The sequence below is a fragment of the Bidens hawaiensis genome, unplaced genomic scaffold (genome assembly GCF_021521415.1).
Source record: "Bidens hawaiensis isolate Kalapana, Puna unplaced genomic scaffold, B.hawaiensis_p1.1 tig00419463_1, whole genome shotgun sequence".
Lineage (NCBI taxonomy): Eukaryota > Viridiplantae > Streptophyta > Magnoliopsida > Asterales > Asteraceae > Bidens > Bidens hawaiensis.
Window position 1 is genome coordinate 586,080 of NW_027504871.1, and position 15,630 is coordinate 601,709.

General features: G+C 35.6%; 1 protein-coding gene and 1 non-coding gene across 2 annotated transcripts; one reads left to right on the forward strand and one right to left on the reverse strand.

Moving 5' to 3' along the window:
• Positions 1-9,168: 9,168 nt before the first annotated feature.
• Positions 9,169-9,240, forward strand: TRNAG-UCC (transfer RNA glycine (anticodon UCC)). Its single transcript has one exon. It is a non-coding gene; the product is annotated as a tRNA-Gly (tRNA).
• A 1,643-nt stretch (positions 9,241-10,883) lies between these two features.
• Positions 10,884-12,764, reverse strand: LOC143608945 (uncharacterized). The gene has a single exon (XM_077083838.1). It carries the CDS (start codon positions 12,762-12,764, stop codon positions 10,884-10,886), a length of 1,881 nt encoding a protein of 626 aa, XP_076939953.1.
• Positions 12,765-15,630: the final 2,866 nt, after the last annotated feature.

A 15,630-nucleotide genomic window follows, 5' to 3' on the forward strand; every position in this document is an offset into this window, starting at 1 on the left:
CAACCAACGTACGGTTCCTTCTTTCAGCCACCCCATTTTGTTCGGGAGTGTAAAGTGCGATGAGTTGATGAACAATCCATTTGTTGTGACAGAATTCATTCACCACCTTGTTGCAGAACTCCGTACCATTGTCACTTCTGATACATTTCACCTTCTTGTCAGTTTGATTCTCAACCAATACGATAAACCTGAGCAGAAACTGTGATATCTCGTCCTTGTGCCCTAACAGAAATGTCCAACTGAAACGCGAAAAATCATCAGTAATAACAAGACAATAGGCTTTTCGACCTATTGCCATTGGTTGAATTGGACCGAAAAGATCCATGTGCAACAACTGAATAGTGGAATTTACATAATTGACAGTTTTGGGTCTGTGTGGGAGTTTGTGTTGTTTGCATTTAGAGCAAGATAAACATTTTTCAGCACAGTGAAAAGATTTTACTGGTAAACCCCTCACATGTCACCTTTAACCAGCTTATTCAAGTTCTTAAAGTTTACGTGACCCAAACGTCGATGCCATAAGGATGAATCGTTCTCCGAGGCCTTGGACATCAAACAAGAAGCGGAACGCATGGAATAATTGCTTCTCATGTCCAGAATTTATGCATCGTTGTGCCTCGGAGTACGCAACATGATCCACTCTTCAGGGACCTTAAAACCTAGTTTTAGAATAAGACATTCATTTTCTGTAAATAGGGTTGAGAATTTCTTATCACAGATTTGAGACACGCCGAGCAGGTTGTGGTTGAGCTGTTCCACCAAATTGATCTCATCGAATGTCACAGTACCATTCGAGACCTTCCCTTGTTTGGTTATTTCTCCTCTAATGTCTCCGGCAAAAGAAACGTGTCCACCGTCGAATGATTTGATGTCGAACAACAGGGACTCGTCTCCTGTCATGTGTCGGGTGCAGCCACTGTCAAAGTACCAAATACTGTTGATAGGCCGTCCTGGCTGACCCTACACACATGAACAACCAGTTAGTGGAGGGTTTCCCGAGACGTACTTGTCTCTGGAAAATTAAACACAAAATCACCAAGTTTAATTTTATGATTTCTGAAAATGTAATCTTTTGGTGAGTCAGAACCTAAAGAGCAATCCCTCGAGGAACTTAAATTATGATTTCCTCGGTTTTGAAATGATTTTCTTGATTGCCTTCATTTTGGTTTAGGCTTAACCACAAAATCTTCTTGATTAGCCTTTGAGATAACCTTTGAAGGGTTCTTGGGCTTTTCAGCTTCAGATCCCTTAGCTAACCTCTTCCTTTCTCTTTGGGTTAGCCAGAAAGGTTTCTTGGGTTTTTCAGTTCTTTTGGGTCTTAAATCTGTCTCACTGGCTGATGTGTGTCTAATAACCCTATAAATATGAACCTCACAACTAAGCTTTAATATTAAAACAAAAATCCTAAAACCACACACAACCAGCAAGTGTACCGATCGCAAGTAGTATAGACTTAGGAAGTCCGAGTATCGAACACGTGGACACGTTAGAACGCTAAAGATCACTAACCCTAGACAAGACCTACCTTAAAATAATATTATATTGATTTTTGATTTCTTTTAACTTAACTGAACTAACTGGATTAACTAACAAAACTTACCAAAAATAGAAAACTTAACGGAAAACTAACTGTGTTAACTTAGGATGGATAAAACGTCTACCTAGGTCTGAATCAAATTGTAGGTCTAACAAGCTAATGGATTGAATGATATATAGACACCGGTCCCTAAAGATGACACGACTAAGGGAACGCTCGGGCTCACTGGATTACCTCTCGGTCTCACTCAACAAGCCTAAACTACTCAAAATCGCCTAAAACGACCAAACCGGGAAACAATTGCTAACGTGTTCTAATGAAGGATCACCTCTCGGTCTCACCAACACTCGACCCTAATGGCAATGAATACTACACAACCAAGGATAGAGGAACAATTCAACTTAAACCAAAATAGATCAACTAGTCGCTCAAACACCTAAACCTGACAAGAAACGAACTCGCTCTCGCGCAATCCTTATTCTAGCATGCAAAGGTAATGAGACAACCCTAACTTCCTATCACCTCTCGGTCTCAAGGAAGGTGTCTAACCGCTGTACTTAATCTAATAAATCATGCAACATAACCCTACGGTGGTACCTACCGCAAACAAACCCTAAACACAAAGTCTAGAATCAAACAATGCACCGATCAATCAATACAAAACTAATCAACCGACACACGAGGTTTATGCAAAGAATCACCAAAATTTCCAGCCCTTAAACACAACCTATTTCATGTCTAAATCAAACTTTACAATAACAATTCAAGTCTATCAATCAAACAATCCATAAAACCTATCAAAACCGAACAAGAATCATCATTCCTAGGTAGAACTAACAAGATTAGCCGAGCATAATTTTTGGACAGCAGCAAACACATAATAAAACCATTAATAAACTCATACCAATCATCTTAACAATTGTCCAACGATCAACAGTAATCATAAACACTTCAATCTCTAACACAATTGCAAAACAAATTAACAATTAAGCAAGAAACTAAAAGTTTGATGAACAATGAAAAAGATGTAAGGATATCGGGTGTTTTCGGGCTGCTCTTTACTATAAAAATCAATGGTGAATGATCCCGAGGCTTGCACTTGCTTCCTTCTTCCTTCCCTAGCCGCCAAGAACACCAAACCCTAGCCGACAAAACTTTTTTTTCTTTTTCTTTCGTCCTTGCTGCTGCTGTTCCGCTGCTGTTGATGCTGTTGTGCTGCTGTGCTGCTGTTGGCTGCTGTTGTGCTGCTGTTGATTCCGATCAGCAGCTCTTTTTGCTGATTAGGGTTTTATTTTTTTTATATAATATAATATAATATGGTCTTGGGCCTCCATGATGCATACGGGTTGGGCCTTGAGCTTTGTCTTGAACTTGTATGCGTAAAAGGCTCGTAAAAAGCTCGAAAAGTCCCGGTTTCTTCCTTTCTTTTACCCAAAACCTACAAGATTAATAAATGTATGTAAAACCTATCTAAAACGAGTAAAAACACATAAAATATAATATATTACGTAGATAAAAGGTGCGGAAAATACGTGTGTTTTACAACATATCACTGGCTGAAGTGTAAGTTTAGTTAGGCATTTTCTTATTTTGAGCAGGAAACTTAGAAAATGTCTGACCAAACTTAATGTTTAGATCTCTTTGTTTCTTATGCCAGTTTTTGCAATGTCTTGCAAGATGAGACGGATTTCCACAAACAAAACAACGTTTTCTTTGGTTGCATCTATATATATCTTGGTCACTGAGATATGTGTGATAGGGTGATGTAGTTGGGTTAACATTTCTATAACTTGTATCTATCTTATAATGATGAACATTTGAAAATTTTGAAGCAAAATAGTTTGAATGTCTAGGTTTCTGTTGAGAATAATAATAGTCAGTATCAATCTGATCATAATATTAAGCACTATTATTTAAATTTGTATTTTGGGAAAATGAGGTTTTCTTCGGTGGCACGTATTTAAAGGAAGTGCTTGGTTTTTCATTTTCAAATCTGGATTTCTCTTTTGCTAAGTTCTCAACATTATGATCAGTTGATGAGCAACTCTGACTAGTCTGTTCATTAACCTTGACTTCAATGGTTTCATTAAAAACAGTTTCACATTCTGAATCAAAAGAAGAACATTCACTTTCATTACAAATATGTGTATAACAGTCATCACCAGATGTTTTACAAAACACAGCTTTTGATCCTGACATTAAGCTTCCTAACATTGATTCACACACTTTATTACAGACAGGATTGTTAATCGTTTTTGTTAGACCCACACAAGATTCAAAACGGGGTTCTAATTCTTCTTTTGGTTTACAACCCTGGTTAACCTTCCCACAACCACCACTTACATCACCTGCTACACAAGACACGTTGACGTTAGACTTATCAGATGATGGAATTTGAGCTTTTGATGGAGAGACAGCAGGAAAAAATTTCACTGGTTTTGGTAGTTTACCAATACCAAGCCATCTCTTCATCAGGAGAAATATTATAGCTAAAATGGGGTAGGCAAGTGTAATTATCATTCATTGGTGGAGGCACCGCTGAATAATCATAACCTAGCCCCGATTTAACTTTAGTACTTCTCTGAACTCCAATAAGATCATCTAATTGTTCAGATGATGCTTCAAATCTTTCAACTTGTTTTTCCTTTTCTCGTTTATCAGAAATATCAAGTTTCAACTTTTCAATCTCATCTTTTAAATTATTAATTATGTTCTTATAATAGATGACATTGTGCTCTTTTTGAAAGATTTTAAGTTTAAGATTTGCAACATCATCGTGATGAGTTTTAATCTTTTCAACATAGATCTTGTCAGCCTTTACATATTCAGCATTTAGTTGACGAAGTTTTGCATTTTCTTTCAAAAATTCGTCCTGAAGATATCTATAATATGTAACTTTATTCACGCAAACTTGAGAGCAAAGATTTTTATTTACCTCATCAGAGGGTGACGCATCAGAACTTGCTGCAGTAGACGAAGAAGCTTCATTGTTTGTTGTGAAAGCCATGCCAGCCATGTTGAGAGGATTCTGCAGCTCTTGGAATTGATCATCCCAATCCATACCAGTTTGGACCTCCGATTGGGAGACAAGGGCCTTTGAGTTTGTACTTGAATTGCCCTTGTGTGGATGATTCCCAACTCTTTGAGCTGAGCTGCTTGGCTTCTGCACCTCATGCCTCTTTCCAGCAACTTTGCTGTTTTTTTCCTCTGTCACCTCGGTCACACGAATATCATTTGCTGGCTTTGAGGGATTCGTGCATTCTCGTGAAAAGTGACCCATCTCACCACAGTTGTAGCATCATAGCTTCGACTTGTCAAACCCAATCCTTTTCCTGTCAGAGTCATTGGAGCTATCCTTCTCATACGTCTTCATGAAGTTTGTGGCTCTTTGCACAGCCATTGCCATTTAGTACTTGATATCCAACTTTTCAAGATCCTTTTGATTGATATCTCTCAAATCCCCAGCCTTAAACTGTGGTGGCAATAGATTTCCCTACAATAATTCTTCATGACATGACAGAAAGGCATGAACTAATGAGACATTTGAATCATTCAACAATGGAAGAGCTTCACAGTAACTTGAAGGCTTGCTTGGTTGAGGTTTTGAAGATGAGGAAATCCCTTGAGCTTTTAATGCTTGGGCAACCGCACTGTCGACTGCCTTTTGAAATGAACTTGTATTGGAAGAATCTAATTGATTGCTGGTTGAGATGAAAGCAGTTGGTTATGAAGGCACATTTGGGGAGTACTTAGGAGTGGTCACAGGATACACATTCTGTTGAGTCTTGCTTATGAAGGCAGTTGGCATTGACGATGCAGACTCACCCCATCTTGATTCAGAGAACTCAGATGATTATTCATTCTCATTTGTTCATCCATTTCAAATGTGTTGATAGTAGAAATCAAATCACTGTTTGTCATGGCATTTAGATTTGTAGTTCTCTTGATTGTGATTATGTTTTTACTCCAATTGTAGGGCAATGAATTCATCAACTTGTGATTGACCTCAGAGTTGGTTATGTTGACACTGGCAGCTCTAACTCTAACCATCAGCTTCTCAAATCTCTTTACCAAATCCAACACAGCTTCACCTTGTCGATGGTTGAACATATTGAACTCTTCTTTCAATAGGGCCTTCTTATTTTCCCTAATTTCAGCATTGCCCTCAATCTTCTCAACAAGTGCTTCCCACAAACCCTTGGCACTTGTGTGTTCACAAAGAGTCTCAGTGATCTCATTTGAAAGACAGACGGTTAAAATGAGATAGGCTTTCTTGTCTTGTGCTAATAATTCTATGTCTGCTTGATCATAGTTGTCAACAGTCTTAAGTTGTTCCCCAGCATCAGTGCGAGTCACAGGAATCTGAGGACCTTGTTCAAATCATCTCATTAGGTCAGTTTCAGTCAATGAGATGTAGTTCATGAACCTCCATTTGAAGTCGGCAAAGTTGTCATCTAAGGTCATAAACTTAGGAGGCTTCTTAGGGGTTCCCACTTGGTTTTCCAACAGCAAATAACCCTTTAATAACTCAGAATTAGTGCTCGTCATGGTCTTGGCAGTCTCAAACACTTAATAAACCAAAAAAAAACTTAAATTTTAAGACAGTCAACTTTTTTTTTTTTGCGCGAAACAGCTTTCAAGCGAAGCGAAAAAGATGTTTCAAGTGAAGCGAAAAAGTTAAGCAAGCGAAGCGAAAAATTAGGCAAGCGAAGCAAAAAAATGAACAGTAACGCGAAGCGAAAAAGTTCCAAGCGAAGCAAAAAACCAGGCGAAGCGAAAAAGTAGGCGATGTGAAACCCCAAGCGATGCGAAAACTATGCGAAGTGAAAAACAGTTTTCTAGAAAAAATCTTTCTTGGGATCTGTTCCACCTAACTTGTTAGTACTAGGTCAAAGGTTGGTACACTGATTTTGATGCCATGAGAAGCGAAATTCTTAACTTGTTAATTTTAACACTTTTCAACGACCCGTAACACCAAAATTTATCACTTTTAAGCCTAAGATTTTTTAGATATAGAACTTGAACACTTGTTATCTTCACCAAGAACACTTTCTAAGACATTTTATGAACTTGAAACCGAATCTTTTTGTAGTTTTCTTGATTTTTCTTGTCAAGAACACTTGTTTTCTTCTTCTCAAGATCAAAACCCGAGGTTGTGATCCAAAACCCTCAACTAGTGAGCCAAAGCTCTGATACCAATTGTAGGTCCCAACGCGGGTGGATCTAACAATAATCTTGGATCAACCGAGCTTAGTGCTAGCGGAAATCACACTAAGCCACCTAAGCGGTCTCGGATCTTGAGAAGTTATTTTCGGTTGGTTAGAGAGAAAGAGAGAAAGCCGAGAGAGAATGAGAGTTTAGCAAAAAGGTTTCTTTTGATTAACAATAAACAACCAACAACTATCTCTCATGGCATGCTTCCTATTTATAGGGAAGCATGTATAAGAAATAAGTTACATCAAATGCCCAATGGGCTTTACAACATTATTTCTCTTAGGCCTATTCATTCAAATCTAACAACTAAAGCCTAAAATATATAATTACAATACAAAAGACTAATACAAAATGTGACTAACACATATTGCAATTTTAGTTTGTTTAATGTTTATCTCTACTTAAAGTAGATGAATCCAGAGAGAGTACTAAGAGTTTTAGACTTTTAGTTGGTGTTGTCACTTGACAGTCGTTGTGCCATCTTTTAGTTGATGGGGCGAAAACCCGGGTGGGCTCAGGATTCGAACTGACAACCTTTGTACAAGACTTAGCTCAAATCTATCATTGCCAATATCCACCCAAATGGGATTCGAACTTGAGTCTTCACTGAAGAACCCAAACCTCCTACCACTAGGCCACAAGTGAGGAATTTAAATTGGTTGTCAAGAACCGGAAAAAAAAAAAGTCATCATAAAAAATATGGTAAAGTGTTTGTAGTTTTGATAGATATTCCCATTTTAGTTAATTAGAATATAATAAAAAGAATTGTGATAATAAACGAGGTTAAGAATATATAGGATGAAATAATTAATAATTATAAGAGCACAAGTATTTATGATGTATGTTTAATTACCAAACACACAAATTAATTAACTACTAGAGCAATGAAATTACTATTCTTTATCGCAAACGAAATACTACCTATACAGAAATTACATGATATGGATACTCGTTTTTATATGTGCTTTATTCATCGCAAGATTGTGACTTGTTCTAACTGTGCATTAACCCATTATGTTTTAGTCGTGATCACGATGATTTTGATGATTGAAAGTTGCAAATGCCTAGTCTTATATGCTTACCAATACACTAATTGTTTGAAAAAAGTTACTCCTCCAGTTTTCATAATGAGCTAAATCGATAATTTGCCCGTCAACCTTTTAATGAAAAGCCACACCCATCGGTCATCGATGTCACATAAACCGGATGTGACCAGATGGAAACCCACATCACCTTTCTTCTTTGCCGATATTTTTAGTTTCCGGCATTCATCTCATATTGCAACTCAGCTTTTTGTTTTTTTTACATTGCTTTTTATTTAGACACTATATCTGCCCACGGGGGATCTAGTATGTAGGTTGTGGATTCATGAGAACTCACTGAGTTTCAGATTTTTAATGGAACGTCTATATAAAATATTGGAGTGAACACCACATATAAATGATAAGTGAACTCATATGCAAAGTGAGTCATGGTATTGGTAAGTTTTCCGATTGTGAGAACCTGAGCTTGAATCCCCTTTTATTGCGAGTAATTCTTTTTCATTTTTTAAATCTTCCGGCTGCCCATGCCCCATGTCGCTTGCCTGCTTTCCTCCCCTGATCAGCAGCTCCCCTTCACGACTTTTTTTATAACAATAATTACCGGTCTAATTTGAAACATTATTGATATTATTTGTGATTTTTGTAAACTGTATATTTATTGATCAAAGTCTGGTTCATTGTCATGAATAAGGGTTGCTTACATTAATTTATTTGGTTTATGGAGCCTCAGTTGTAAACTTTGCTTAGATCCTGTTGTGATTTTTTTTTTTTTTGATGTTTTATTTGTGGCAATCTGTTTCATGTTTCCTTTGGTAAAAAAAGCCATCGAGTTCAAAAGATTAAATATGACACCTTGAACAGTGCAAATAAAGTAATTGGCGTGAAATGGCACATCATATGATACATTTTTCAGCCTCCCAAATGGTTGGAAGCATGGATCCATAATATATTGACAATACTAACATTAGCACTAACAAGTAACCAACTATTCATCTTAATCACTATTTTTGTACATCATATATCTCCAACCCAAGTTTTTATAACATCTATGGAATTGAGTTTATAATAACATTATTTATTTATTTACGCATTACAAATTCATATATAAAGTAAAAAGTTTTGAGGGTATCCTATATTCCTATTTTTTAATTAATTAATATATGATCTCTTTTACATGAAACTATAAGCAGTGGATAAAAACTCATGTCACACGTGTTTGTGTCTAAAAACTATCAAAATAACAAATTGCTGAGAATATACAACTGATGATCTGATCCGACCCACACACCGTACTCGCCTAGTCGCCTTTTATTAAGCCAATGATAAACGTGCTATAGCATACGTATTGACAAGAAGATGTAATGATAACAATTAGCGTTTGTAATCCAACGGTTAGGATAATTGCCTTCCAATCAATAGACCCGGGTTCGACTCCCGGCAAACGCAATTTCACAACAAATTTTTACGTTTACCACGAAATCATATAACATAGACTAAAAGAGTCCATAGACTAACAAAACCTCATCTCCTACATCTCACAACCTATGAATTTTCTTTCAAAATTTTTGTTTACCCAAATTCATAAACTCAAGAGTGACTCTATCATCTTTCCTTGAAATTGTCAAAAGTTGTACTTGTTTGGATAGGTAAGAAAACGACATTAGAGACTGTGCTTAGGTCAGTGTTGAGTCTTCATACACAATTCTTTACGTCGTTCAGCCCTTAGTTATAATTTTGGTTTTTTCATAAACTGAGTGAAGAATGGTGAATAAAGAACTGATGTGAAAAATTCATGCATTGAACCGGACCCAGTCCCCAATCAATATTAAGTTTGGTCCTTAGCTTGAAGAAAACTGAAATGTTAAAAAATCAAACTTCTAATAGTTAAAGTATTGTTTTTAACACAAAAGTTTCTTTGTAAAGTACCTTTATCAGATTTAGAAACAATGGTGTTGGTGTTCTCACAGCAACAGCAAATTCCAATTGTCTGTCATATAACTTGCCACATCAAAACTAGTTTTTTCAAGTAATTCAGTCTGTAATGAGCACTTTTATATGTGACAATGATAGAGATCTTATTAGTTTATACTTAATAGTCGTTTGTAATTGTGGGAGGGGGTAAATGTAATTTCTATTTCTATAAGTAAGGTCCAATAGTCATTTAGAAAGGTTAAGAAAGATAATAGATATTTTGTTATGCTCATTGCAATTAGCATGAGAGGGGCATAGCCCAAGACCACTTCGGTGGTTAGTTATCATTGTAGATCCTTTGAGATCATCTTCTTCAATATAATATTTCAGTATAATAATATAGTTTAAACATTTGATTTCATCTTATATGTCCTAATTCAATTTCATACTGAGTTCATATAATTTGTCACATCAAAACCAGTTTTTTCAAGTAATTCAGTCTGTAATGAGCACTTTTATATGTGACAAACTGTAATGAAAAGATGAAAGCACACAAGAAACTGGCACAGCTCATGTTCTGTTCATCCAATAACTATACTGACCGAACCAATAATAGCCAAAGAGATGGAACCGCATCATTTTAATCCAAATTCCATGCAAAATGGACCAAAAGTGTTTCAATTGTTTATCGTAAACAAATATATAACGAGACAAACATTCACACGAATTACAATCAAATGAAAGGTGCATATTGCTGGTCTGCAATTTAAGCATTGCCTTTGTTACAAATTAAATACTCTTTTTTATTGACCAAATGAGCAAGCACTAGAGTTCAATAATCATAATAATAATCACAGAATCACCTATTACCGATTAATAATTATCTCATGATAAAATCCACTTTATGAGTAAAGGTTGCAACAATTTTATTTTATTTTATTTTTTTTTTGAACGGCTAAAATCCACTTTTAGTAAAGGTTGCAACAAATTAATCTGTTTTTAACAAGCTATTAAAAACTATTCAAGAAATATACAAAACCATTTTGCCATAACAAAGTGCCATCTATTATTCTATTATAAACTCCCATCTACACAAGAAATCACCAAACTTTGTTTGAAACTTATGTGTATTTTCATATAATGAAAATAAAAATTAGTGAAAACAAAACCACCTTACATCATGGGGCAAGTTTCCATTTTTTAAACCTGTCGAAAAGCAATTCGATAGACTTTTGTACCCTCGAGATTTCACTTTGTTCAACCGCATGTGAAGCCTGCTGCAAACTTTTAACCCCACGGCCCAAACACGCAATCAACGGTGCGGATGGAGCCGATTCAACAACGCATTCAATACCATCACCAAACACAAGCAAACCACTACAAGTAGCCACACTACACCCGAACGTAGCCCATGGAAGAACCCCAATTGGACGAACCTGTCTTTTTCTCATTATTTCATAAAAAGCCGATCGCATTGCCGAGAGACTCGTTTTTTCAACAGACGCAATAACACTGTGAACCACAGTTCTAATCTTCTCTGCAGAAGCAGCTGCTTTCATTGATGATGTGGCATTTAGTCCGGACTTAACCATACCCAGAGCTATTATTTTGGTCGGGCCAAGAATCTTGCTAATCGATAAAGAAACGAGCTTTTGCGTTTGTGTCATTATTAGTTTTAAAGAAAATGGAACTTTGAATGTAACAACTTTTACAAAAGCGGATGCAGGAACCACTTTTGAAAGAGACGAGGCACCAATTACAGCTGTTGCTCCTGCACCAACCGCCACTACCGGTTTATCTTTTAGTTTTCTTTTTTTATCACTATGATTGTTGGTTTCAGCTTCATCGCCCTTTGCTGACTCATCAACCAGCTCCTCAACCGCGTTCATGATCTCAAAAGGAACAACAGTGTTCCAATGTTTTCTTAATCCAGATAGAGTACTGGCATCTAAAATTGCAACTATTGAGTTAAACTTCTTTGTTTGACTACGAAGAGCATTTGCAAGAATTGCGTGCGACTTTTCTTCATCGGGTAGAATAGTAAAGTCAACATTAGGTGGTTGACTTTCGTTTTTTAGAGTCATTCGACCGGCATTATTAAGAGCAATTCTCAATCCCTCAACCGCAATTCTGAACACATAAACTTCTGAAAGCATTTGAGTATCAATATTGTCGCCTTTGCTGACATCATGAAGCATTTTTTGTGCATAAGCTAAAGCCCGTCCAATGGAAGGTATTTCTATAAATATGTTGTGCAAATCTTCAAGTAAAGGATAAACAGAACGCGCATATTGTGGAACCTCATAATCATCTTGAGGTTTAATGTTTACACAATGTGTATCTTGATCAGAACTTAATTGAATCAAATGAGACGTTAACAACTTCAACGTCTGAGAATAAAGGAAATCATCTGAAATGAGAAATCTACTTGAACCTGATGAAACTACAGAACTCACTTTTTGTGGCATCAAGCTATTAAGCTGCAAACCAAAACCATGAGAACTGTTACCAGTTACAATCTCACTTGGATTCTTATTTTGATCTTCTCCTATGCTCACAAAAGACGATTCAAGCAACAAAAATGAGGAACCGACATCTTCAGCAGCTTGTTTTGCAACTGAAAAATGGTCATTAAATCCAACGCCAAAAATCTCCTTCAAGACTAAACTCCCCGCCACATTTTCATACTTATCTTTACCAATCTTATGAAGAAAACACCTCTTAAGTACTTCTAACGATGAAGTAGGAATCAAATGTTCATCGTCACCTACCAACTGAACATCATCATTAAACTCAATTTCTTTAACCTGAGCCACAACTGCACCTGGCTTAACACATCTAACGACACGGTCAGCATCAACAGCCGATCTCTTGGATAAATTCTGAGCACAGAGTACATAAACCACCGCCTGCGATTTCGGTTCACGAAACACAAACACAAACCGTTTCGTCTCATCCGGTATATTCAATCGACTCACTAATCGATCAGATACTCGTAAATCATCATCTCTAACATTAGAAAACGGCCATAAACTCTGTAAATAACTCAATATCGCCATTCGATATCGCTTAACATTGACCTAAATGTTCATATTTCGGTCTGTGCATTACACGAATCGAATGATTTCAATATGCTTCGTAAACAAACATCAAATTCGATAAGAATCGGAACGAAGACCTAATTAGCGATCAGCGAAGAGAGAATGGATTGCGAACAGAGGCAATTTACAGGATTCATAGAGGAAGATTGGTACCTGATGCGTATTGATTGCGAATTAGAAGGCTAGGGTTTATGATTGTCACGGGTTGAGGAATTGTAACGGAAACCAAACACCAGAGAACTCCAAGTCTAAAGTCTAAACTAAACAAGATAATACGAAGTGAATATCGTTTATCGTTCCTAGACGATATATAAGTCTGAATATTCGGTATCAATAATATCAATGATATTGACCGACATTTAACTGGTATTGTACTAATATTTAACCAATATATCACTGATATTTTCGATATCGGTGTTTTAAGTCTTAATTATCAACTTTTAGTATTCAATGTTATTGTTTAAGTTTTAATCAATTCTGACTTGCTATGTTTGTTAGTGTTTTGTAATTTGCAAAATGTTAACTTGTTAATGGTAGGAGACTATACTGAATTATATATATGTTATATAATTGTTATATATATGAATTTTACATGATATTAAAATTACCGATGTCTCACTACGATAACCAATATCTCTTATATCGGTCCTTGACCGATATTCAATATTTTTCCGCATTAGCTATTTAGGAGATAAATAACAAGTTTATTTTAATTTATCACTTATAATTTTATAAGGTAAGTCTTTTAATAGAATAAGTTTTCTACTTGTTAATTAGTTTTGTATGTTCTCTATGCTCCATATAATTTTATACACACATACATGAAAGTTGGATGAATTTGTTTGAAACATATAACTTGGATTTGGAAAAGGGAATGATGAAAAACAATATCTAGTAAATACAAATTGCCAAGACTTGAAAATCTTTAAAAAGATTTAATTCAGTGGCGGCCCAACCATTTTGATGGCCTAAAACGAATAAAAATTTAAGGCCTTTCTCAAACTAAAAAAATGGTTCTGTAATATTATTTTTTATTCATTCAGCTTCACATTTTATCAAATAAATAAGTTACAACAAAAGCGAAAACAATTTCATTTCTCTTTAGATTTGTTTCTTAAAAAAACCAACCAAATTGAAAGTCTATTGAAACTGAAGTAACTTGATTGGATGATATTTAAAAACATCTTGTGCACAATATCACACATATTAGACATTTTCAACATGAGCATTTACAATTATAATGTTCATATATTATCTTAGTTTGAGATAAACAGAAATTATAACTAAATTAATAGTGCATTTTAGTCTTCCAAACTCGAAACATTGTTTTTGTTGCAATTGAAAATTATTGTGTATGCTTAAGTTATTGAAATAATCTTCATTGAAAATAGAGTGCAATAAAAAAAATTAATAAATCAATCCTTTAGTTTGATAAAAGCAATTGGAATCGAAATACAAGAAAATACTGGGTTTCTCTTTTTTTTTTTGGATAAAGCTGCTATTTCCAACACTAAAGGTTAGATAAAAAAAATAAAAATAATAAGGGGGGGGGGGGGGGGGGGTGTTCACTAAATTACAAACATGACATTTTACCACGGGACTAGAGTAAGATTGTCTCATTATCAATTCAATTGGGGCCTCAAAAACTTGGAGGCTCAAAGCCCTATCTTTGGGCTCCTCTACATACGGGCCGACCCTGGTTTAATTTATAGCATGTGACAAATGATTAACTTATTTCACGCCCCATAACTTTTAACATGAATGTAAACATGAAAGCTGAAAGGAAATCAACTTATGTGAAAAGTTAATTCATATTAGGTTGACTAGAGACATCCAATTTGAGGTCGTTACGTCTTAGAGTTTATATAAAGTTGTGCTAGCAGCTAGCTAGTTACATGCCAATGCACCAAAGATCAAAGAAAGCATTATCATCTATCAAGGTTGAATAAAGAACACATATCAATAAACATGTTAGTTGTGTTCGTCAGTATCAAAACATTAATCTTAGTAGTTCTTTATCATTATAAACTAAGCAGCTAATATGGAAAAATATCGGATAACGGTCAAGGACCGATATCTGAGATATCGGTTATCGCAGTGAGATATCGTTGGGATACCTATAATTTTAATATCATGTAAAATTCATATAAATAGCTATTTAGCACTAATAATTCAGTATAGTCTCCTACCATTAACAAATTAACCTTTTTGAACTTGCAAAACACTAACAACTGTAGCAAGTAAGACTTAAAACACTAACATTGAACACTAAGAGTAGATAATTAAGACTTAAACTCTGATATTGGGAATATCGGTCAAATATCAGTCCAATATTGGTTAAATGTCAGTCAATATCGCTGATATTATCGGTATCGACATTCTGACTGATATTTCACCAAGGGACCGATAACCGATATATCACTGATATATCGGTGATATGTCGGTGATATTGACTGCATAGATTATAAAATTACGAGCCATAAAATGAAGGTTTTAAAGGGGAAATATTTTGTAGATCAACAACAAGCCATCCGCTAAAAAGATATGCAAATAAGTTATATAATTTTCTCAACTTTAAAAGATTCGCCATCCGCCAACAAGTCATCCGCTAAAAAGATCCGCCAACAATTCATTTGTTTTAGATATGACAGAGAAGAAGATAGATGGGTTTGGGGAGGTGACGGCTCGTATGTTTTTCGTTGCCCTTGATGAAGAACAATTATATAGAGCTAAGTCTTTACCTCATGACATAATTATTCTAGGATGGAATTACTGGAAGCCTATGAAGGTGAACATGGTTATTTGGTGGGCTCTTCTTAATCGT

Coding starts and splice junctions, on each gene's coding strand:
- LOC143608945 (XM_077083838.1), bottom strand. CDS start 12,764: ATGGCGATATTGAGTTATTTACAGAGTTTATGGCCGTTTTCTAATGTT.